The sequence below is a fragment of the Nanorana parkeri genome, unplaced genomic scaffold, assembly GCF_000935625.1.
Source record: "Nanorana parkeri isolate BGI_ZX_2015 unplaced genomic scaffold, ASM93562v1 scaffold28, whole genome shotgun sequence".
NCBI lineage: Eukaryota > Metazoa > Chordata > Amphibia > Anura > Dicroglossidae > Nanorana > Nanorana parkeri.
The window spans coordinates 2214879-2224500 of NW_017306296.1; the positions used below are offsets into that span (position 1 = coordinate 2214879).

The following is a 9622-nucleotide window of genomic DNA, read 5'->3' on the forward strand; positions in this document are numbered from 1 at the left end:
GGGGTGGGGTTGTTGCTGGTTAAAATTTTGGATTTTCTGGATTTCTGGCAGATCACAGGTATTATTCTGTACTTGCAGCATTTATAAAGGGATAAAACACGGAGAGATGTGAATTAGTTGCAATGATGTATTGAATGTTTTTTATGCTGTTTTTAAGCACCCGAAAGTCTTCTTCTTTGAGTACCTTGAAACTACATTTCAGCTTTAATTGATGCTAGCAGAGGCAAATGAACTGACATTGTTGATGCTCATGCTGCTGGTTTGATTACAGCTGGAGAGAAAGAGATTGCAAATAGTGAGATACAACATAGATCAGAGAAAACATGAGCCCAATGTACTATGGGAGATACTCAGGCTGGGTGGCACCAGGATACAAGCCATGGGGCTGTGCAGTCTGTTGCTGACACTGAAAGGGTGCTTATTCTAAGAACTGCAAAAGATGATTATATAAATACCTCAAGAATCAACTCTTACAAGTTCAATGTATACAGCAGATTTTCAGATCCCTGAATAGAAGAACTCCACCTTCTCCGATAGGAAGACAAGCCCTATTTATAACTTCAGTTTATTTTCTTCTCACATTTTTTTGACTGTTAACTTTACGTGATCTCTATCTGTACAAAGAACCTTTGTTTTCTTCTATTTCTACATTTATTATGAGAAGGGGCATATGTTTTATTAGATTTAAGGACTGTTTAACCAGTGACATAACCTAGAAACAGATTATTTCCAATGTACAGCTAACAACAGATTTCATATAAGAAAAGCATGGGGAGAACTGTATATTCTGTACTTGTTGCCAGTAGGGATCAGACAATCTGCCTCATAGGTTTATGAACAGTTCTGCAAATCTTACACAGAATTCACCCACTTAACTCACCCTAACAGCTCCAACACACACTGACAATAGGACTGCTGTAAGTCCACCCTTTTATAAAAAAGACTCTTATGACTCTCTTGACCAGTGGAAAGGCTATGCGCGGCATTACAAGTTGTTCCTATAAACTTAAAAGTTTGCAATTCACGAACCTCGCTGTCACGTACCTGGATATGGAACCTGAGATGACAAGGGCAGACTCTCTTACTTCTCCAGTCCAAACACCCGTGAATAGGGAGACAGGGAGTGTAGGGACAATGGAGTGGTATTAGTTGCATCGGGTAATGTTGGAGTCACAGGAACTTTGATAGCGCTGTTGGGTTCGAAGTAATGAAATCTAGCTCACTGGTGAGATGAGGTCATGGGGGTGATTTACTAACCTAAACACACGCACGCACCAGGTGCGTGTGATTTTCACACAGCAAAACGTATTTATCAACCAAAAAGTCTCTAAAAGCATATTTCCACTAATGCCATATATTGAAAAATCATGCACATGATGCATATATAATGCTGCTTCACAGTTTAGACAAAAATGGTTAGCTCATGCATTTACATTCCTGCATTCATCAACGCAAGCAACACAACATAGAGCTAATTTACCCAACATCACCTTGTAATTCTTTGCACAACACGCCTGCTGAGTGTGTACACATTACAAAGGTGTTTAGATTCCACCCATAGATCATGCTGGGAGGGAACACACTGCAGAGGTGTATACACGTTCGTGGTGTGTTTATAAGGTTAGTAAATCAACCCCCAAGACTCAAGCCAAAGTTAGCAACAGACGAGCAGTGCAGTGCCAAGTTAACGGGCAGAGACAAAGCCAGCAACAGGCAGGGTCAGTAACTTGTAGGAAGCAAAGTACAAGAGGGGTAAGCAGGAATTTTATTTGATAAAAACACGCCAGGGTTAGTACAGGAACAGATGAGAATAAAAGCAGGAGTTGCAGATGGGTCAAGGAACAAGCCGGGTCAGTAAAAGGAATTAACAGTTAGGATCCAGGGATTGCAGGACACAAATGGACTGCTGAAGATGTTTTTGCACTAAGCAGGGCTCTCCAAGCAGCAGGGAACATGAGTTTTGCTAATAGGAGTGCTATAGGTCTGACTCAGTAGAGGGCATGTCAGTCCTTTGCAATGAGACCATTGCTGTCCCACAGAGAGCAAGGGTCTGATTTAGAGTGGAATTAAAGTGTTAAAAAAACCCTCCTGATGTGTGTGCCATGATATGCTAGTATGCACAGCACTATAGCACATTATGGCCGACTTACCTCCTAGGCAGTCTCCTCCTGTGCTGAGCTTTCTGCTCTCCCCCTTAGTCGCCGTTGCTTCCATCTTCACCCTGTCTTCTTCCGTGTCAGCGTCTTCTGCTTCTTGATCGGCTGGACACGGCATGAAGTAACTCCCGTGCATGTACACGGGAGTTACTTAATTTCAGCACAGGACCTTGCCGAGCGTTGTGACAGACGTGTATATCACAAAATTGGCTGAACAAAATTACAAATCCTTTGGCAGGTAAAACAGCAAGAGGTTTATTCACAAAGCTGCTGAAGGATATAGCCGTAGCTTCGGCTGATCCTTCGGCTAGCTTCAGCCCAAGGACCCCTTCGCTTCAGTATCAACTATAGCCCGTACAGCTCCCGAAGTCGGCTGAGCGGCTCAGTCGAGCCGCAGGCATATGCTTCGGCTCGACTGAGTTTAGCAACCCGTCCTTTATACTAGCTTTGGGATGGGTTGGGGGCGGGGCTTCGTCCGTCGGGGGGCAGGGGTGGAGAATGCCTCACCCCGAGCAAAAGGTACCGCACGTCACCGGTCATTACAATGAGAGCTTAGGGGAGCCAGCTTTGATATCACCGCCGGCTCTGCTAAGCTCTTATTGTAATGACAGCTGGTCCCGGCCAATAGAAAACAGTTGGGCGGAGCTGTCACTGCTAGCTCCGCCCAATCGTTTTCTATTTTTTTAAACTTTTTTTACTGGTTTTCTATTCTGCTCGGTACTACAGAGGTACTACAGAGGAATGCCGATTCGGCTATTCACTCACTGCTGTTCGGCCCCTATGAGAATAGGCCGAACAGCAGCGAGTAGCCTGCCGGAGGTTCGGCTCAGCCGATCCAGATGTTGGATCGGCTGAGTCAAGCTCCTTCTGCACTTGTGTATTTGGCTATTTTCCTGGAATCCATTTCTAATGAATAAACCTGTTAATAATATCTTACAGACAAAGTTTTACTATCAACTATTTACTTTATGCCCTCCCTGAATGTGCCAAAAGTCCCCATGTTTTTCTAGTGCAGACATGTATACAGCATTAAGCAGAGCAGTCGTGGGAATCTTGTCACTTGTCACCAGTAGGACCTGGGCTATATTTGTTTTGCAAACAGGAAGTAGTTTAGTTTTTATAGCATTCCGCTTGCTACCTTTTATGGACACTTAATTATACTAAATATAGAACAGACATGGCAAAGCCTTATATTACCTCAGAAAGAAGCAGGCAGAAGATTGCACTACTGAACTTTCCAAGATCAGGGAATGTCTTAGCCCTCTGGTTGTTTGTTGAAACTATCTCCAGAAGTGATGCTTAGTTATTTCTTTACATGATATAATATTTAATACAATTTAATACTAGCGGTGATCATAAGACATACTTGCATAGCTCAAACTGAAATGTTTCTGGGAGAACTACTTCCCATAGAAACCATTCTGAATCTGGTTTTTAATGCTTATAATACAGTATGAGAGGATAAAAGTCATACTGCAACCTTTTGATGGTATTATACCCACACTAGCATTCATTTGCTGATCTGCCAGAGTTGGTTCATGTAGATTTGGATGGATTAGATCATGTGATACATTAACATCAGCAACTTGTAATAGGTCATGTGATGTCATTGGCCGCCATTTAGCTCATTCTAAGCTGTGGCCTAAAAATGGGTCCACATCGTTATCTGCTGGATTGGAAGTTTACTTAGCAAACAGGATTTATCTACAACTGGACATCAATGTTGAAACATTAACACATTTTGGACATTATTTACTTATAAGGTTCTGTTTTTTTCATGTACTGGGACCAAGCAAAGTCTGGGAGCTGCAACATAATCCTGAAGAGGTATATGTGTGGCCAGTCTCCTTTCCAGCAGCAGTAATCTTAGTATATATCATTTGAGACAGTGTTTGGTTGCAAATCTTAGTAATAAAAAAAAAAAAAAGGAATCTTTCAAAAATCAGTTTATGTAAAACTGTCAACAAAGTTTCTCTTGCTTTACTCCTATGCAATGCTTCTCCTCTCTGCTGCCACTTCCCGCCTCTATTACTGACAATTCCCGACTGTCAAAGTAACAGCCGGGACTTGCAATGTATCACATAGCAGGAGTGGCTGTCAAAGTGCAGTCTCTTCTGTGTAAAATGACACTTGCACATAGTATGCAATTGTAATTAGGTAAATACAGTGTAAAAATTGTTATATTGTGTTTACTCTTTCATTAATATGTAGATAATAAAGATGACCTTTGAACTGCATATGACATCAGTAAAAGCAACCTTACAAGTAAATTGAATTAAAATATGTTCTTATTTAACTCCTTATTAACTCTTAGTTTACCGTAATCCGCCTTCCTCTTTTCCCCATAGCTATTTTTTTTTCTGATAATGTTTTTTATGTCTGTTTTGTTTTACCATAAATGTTTAAAAATCATTTAAAATTTTAATTTGTTTTTTTTTGTGTCACATAACAGAAAATTCTCAATAATTTGAAATACAATAAATATCCTAATAAAGACTTGTTTTCATATAACTAGTCATAACTTAATAACTTTGCAATGCTTTGCACCAGAAATTTAAATTTAGTGCAATTATAATGGAAAAAAATTTGAGAAAAAAAGTATTCTTTTTTATTTATAGTACCACTACCTGTTTTAGAACTAACATTGACAAAAAACACACTTTTTTATTTTATGTATATTTCCTATAGATTGGATAGAAAATTAAGTTATTTTTGTAAGACAATATTGTCAAGGAAAGCCTTGTTTATTCTATAACAAATGTTGTGCTATATTTTTTTAACTTAATTTTCTTAAAGCAGAACTTAAAATTAAGTAGGATTAAAATGAATAACTCTTTAAAAGAAAACATAACAAAACCAGTTTTTGCTGCAATATTCAGCTTTAATCCAGAGATTTCCCCAGCAGTATGTATTTTCTGCTGCTAGTTATCCTCAGTCTGATGGCCAGCATCATTCAACCCACTTCTTCTAAACCCAGATTATCCTGGACCCGTCCCATTGTGTGACTGAACAGTGAAAGGAGAAGCAGCTCAGTGACTCTGCTTCCTCTTCCTATCAGCATGCTTTATGTCAGAACAAGATACTGATACCAGGTCAAATTCTGGTACTTACACTGCCTGCATTAAAAAATACATTTAATGTATTCATTACAGGCTTGCACTAATGTGTCGTTTTATGTCTAGCTAGAGTTCCAAAATAATTACAAAATGGTTGCTGAATCCATAGCGGAAGTTTAATAATTGCTCTAGTTCATAAGAGGCATACAATCAAATGCCCTGCTACGGCTCAAACTTTTTTTCAGATTTAATTAGAGTAGTGGAAGTGTTTGAACCTCTATAACGTTTTTATTGTGTCTTTTCTGATAAAAATTTCCACAGGGACACAGACAGAACCTGAAAGAGGTTCTAACAGTTCTGCACTACAAACTTAGAGCCTGGTATTAGACCTGCAGACAGTAATGGATTTCTTTAACTGTCAAAAAATGAAAATGTATCTACCTTGCAGCTATGACAACAATATTCCTTATGTAGACAGGAAATCCAGTGCCTTTCTCACACATCTACAGACAGGACCGGAATGGGACAAATAATAGGCCCGGGCATTTTACACTGAGCAGCCTAATCACATGACCCTGATAGGCCTGCCCCTCGTATTCCAGGGGCAGAGCCAAACACAGAAGCACAATTGTGGGGCGGGGCCAGCCACTAGTAAATACAGTAAGCTGTAACAATATAGGAAGCTTACTACAGAGAAGTCTTGTGATATCCCCAGCCATCCTCTGCACCCCAAGCACGGTGTATAGGTCAGTGCTCCCTAAATGGCCAGTAGGGCTCTCAGGTGAGCAGTGGGGCTTTAAGGTGGTCACTGTGGACTCTCAAGTGGCCAGTACTGTCTCTCAGGTGGTCAGTGGGGTTATAAGTTGTGGACTCAGTGTGGGCTCTCCGGCGGTCAGTGCGGCTTTAAGGTGGTCAGTGGGGATTTTGGGTGGCCAGTATGGGCAGGTGGCCAGTGGGGCTCTCAGGTGGCCTATGCGGGCTCTCAGGGGGTCAGTGCAGACTCTCAGCTGGTCAGTGGGGGCTCTCAGGTGGCCAGTGGGGGCTGCCAGGTGGTCGGTGGGGCTCTCAGGTGACCAGAGCGGGCTTTCAGGTAGTCAGTGGGAACTGTCAGTTGGCCAGTGCGGACTGTCAGTTGGCCAGTGCAGGCTGACAAGTGGCCAGTGTGGGCTTTCAGGTGGTCAGTGTGGACTCTCATGTAGGCAGTGTGTAATAGACATCATAGATTGGATGTGCTTCTTCAATTACATGTTCTCTCTCTGGGCATGCAACTCTCTGCATGGGCGAATCATAAAGACAGGAAGACAGGTGGCTGGTCGACGCCTCACTCGTACACACCAGCGGGGACCTACAGGCACATCGTCTGACCTTAGCTGCCTGTCTCAGTGCCTGCAATACAGACTGCCATAGCAATGCAAATGGACAGACCCCCCCCCCCCCCCTCCCACGCACCCCCACCCCCTCCCCAGCCACCCAGCACGCTGCACCATGCAAATTGCGAGTGGACGATTCATGTGGATTAACCCCTCTCACTTCCCTCCTCAGAGCAGGCAGAGCAGATCAACATGAAGCCGGTCACGGAGCAGGCTGATCCATAGCTTTAGAGGGGCTAGTCCCCGACGTTCTGCATTGGGCATAGCGGGCCAGCCGAGCAGAACACAATCAGGCTGATTGTGTTTGGCCCAAGTCCACCGGGTAAGTGCCTGGTATGCCCAATGGCCAGTCCGGTCCTGTCTACAGAGCTTGATACAACTGGCAACCTTTTGAATGGAGAATGGAGTAAGGCCTACCAACAATGTGCTTGACCTTGGTGAACTTGATGAATCTTTGGACAGTCTGGCATGCTAAAGGAATGTCAGGAATTCATTTTGTCTTATAGCAATATTTGGAGTGATCATGTGATTGTTTCAATTATTTTGTGATTGGGTACATTTTTTTGCTTTTTTTTCTGAAAAAAATAAACAACTTTATTATAACTTAAAGTGACACTAAACTCAGGAGTTAAATCTTAAAAATACATTCATGTACCTTAACTATTAACAAAAATGTATCTTATTTGTGTATCACTCGGCTGTAGATCCTCAAATCATCTCTGAATTGGTGCGGACACTGTCCTTCCTTCTGGAGGGTGGCTACTTTTGTTCCCCATGGTCCCTGTGTTTTGTAAAGTAGCCACAACTCCAAGCCTGCTCCAGTGATGAAGTACAATCTCATGTTTACTTTAATAATTTGTATTGAGATTGTAGTCTATCACGGGAGTGAGCTTGGAGTGATGGCTACTTTACAACACACAGGGACCATGGGGAATAAAAGTAGCCATCATCCAGTAGGTAGGACAGTGCCACCAGAAATTCAGAGATGATTAGAGAATCTACAGCCTAGTGATGTACAAATAAGATACATTTTTGTTACTTGTTGAGGTACTTTTATGCATTTTTAAGATTTAACTCCTGAGTTAAGTGTCACTTTAAGTATTTAATACACATACTGTAGCCTAATAATTCTAATCAAACAGCAGCATGCTGAAAACCTTTCACTTATGTCCTTTGTTTGTGTTCCAGTTGCAGGTTGAACTTGACCAAGAATATCAAGACAAATTCAAACGACTTCCCATGGAAATACAAGAGTTTGTTCAAGAAACAATGAAGGGAAAATTCAGTGAGGATGGTGAACATAGCTCTGCAATCTTGACGCCTGACAGTGGCAAATCCCCCAATTCTGGAAATCATAAAAGTCTGGATCATGAAGAGGAAGGAGAAGCAGGAACTCCAGAAAAGTCATTTGACACATCACTCTAATGGTGGCTGCAAGGTGGCAATATCTTTTTATGCTGGCAGGGGGCGCCTACATACTGCCTGTTACTTATTGTGTGCGGTGTGAACACTGCCTCTAGTGGTCGGTGCAGGAAGCTTATGTGCTCTTTTAAATGCACACTTCCAGAAGAAGTAGATTTGTATTGCACTCAGCAGTAATTTTTGTAACTATTTAACATTATTCTATGTCTTGGAGGAGTTTCTATGTGGGAATTAACATGCATTTAGTTCTGTATGGCTTCTTTGTTGGTGTTGCACAACTTAAACTAGCTTCCAGCCAAACACACATTACCAAATAGGCAAAACAGATCAGTATGGTGTGTTCTAAGGAGCATTTATTGAAGTCTACTTTCAGTAGACTACAGACCAGCGTTAATGCTGGTGTCAAGCTACACAGTAATTGACAGATATTTTGGCTTACTCACTAAAGCAGTGCCAAACACATTTCTATTGTGCAAAGCCCAATTTCCTTGGCAGCCAATCAGAAATCAGCTTTTGCTGATCTGACTCAGTACACTGAAATTGGCTGCTATGGCTTACTGCACGTTGCATTGCCTTAATAGGTAAGCCCGGTTGTCCTTTTTTTAACTGCACCTGAATAACGAAATATTTGCTTTACGTTTGCACTGAAAGATTAAACCTTTTGATTTGCAAGCACTGGTTGCTTGCACTTTTTATATTTTATGTACTTGTTATATAAGTAACGACAGTAACGTCTTGACTGTGGTCAAAGCTTGAGAGGGCATTGCAGGAAGTATTTATCAGTTTATGCGTGTACCCACAGTATACCTCCGGCACACAGAGGTGTTGAGCATGTGGGTTTTATTTATGGGGACTGAACCCTCAGGAGAAGAAAAGGGAGCCAATTGTGCATGTCGGAACAAAGGATACTAAGTTCTTGGTTAGATTCTGCAAATTAGTAAAATAAAAATAGGTGTAACAGTTTCTTTTTCCTGTGGTATTAGTGTTGTATTGTACGTTAAAGTAGTCTTTGGATATACATTTTAAAAAAATATATAGATATATATATAAATAAATATATAAATATATTTTGCAGGATCAAAAATATTAAAGTATTATAGTTTATGTAAACTTTTCTGAGAACTGTAAACAATACAAGAATAAAATTAAAAAAACAAACAAAAACATCGTGCTCCATTAAAACACGGGAATTAAGCTGTACAATATTGCAGCTTCTGTGAAGTGATCAAATTGTTCTGTTTATAAATGACATTGTTTCATGTTGGTGGAATTACAATGGTAAGAGCAAGATTTCAGATCAAATTGTGAACTACCAGCCTTGGGGCCGCCCTCACCAGGCGACACAACGGCAGCCATTTTGTCAGACCAGCAGTATTCAAATGAGCTGTTAAGGGTTTCATAGCTCAGGAGGTATTGTGAGTCACATTCTTATTGTGGCTAAATGTATGAAGTTGTACCTATTTGTTAATTGTTGATTGTAGGCTTTTTTTTTTAAACAATATGAACTCAACAACCTTATTTCTGGCAGTAGTGTGTGGGTGCCTGCAGAAGACAAATGTTCTTCTATGCTGGGTAGAGCTACATCTAAATTTATTATAGTCCAGGTTTTTATGTCTTA

At 41.1% G+C, this 9622-nt stretch overlaps 1 protein-coding gene across 1 annotated transcript in view; it reads left to right on the forward strand.

Annotated features, from left to right (window-relative positions):
• The window catches only part of PLCB1 (phospholipase C beta 1), a 510797-nt gene extending 501503 nt beyond the window's left edge, over positions 1-9294 (forward strand). Inside the window, exon 32 of the mRNA XM_018566842.1 lies at positions 7771-9294. Coding sequence (XP_018422344.1) covers positions 7771-8007 — 237 coding nt within the window. The 3' untranslated portion in view covers positions 8008-9294. The remainder of the gene's footprint in view (positions 1-7770) is intronic.
• The last annotated feature ends 328 nt before the right edge of the window (positions 9295-9622 follow it).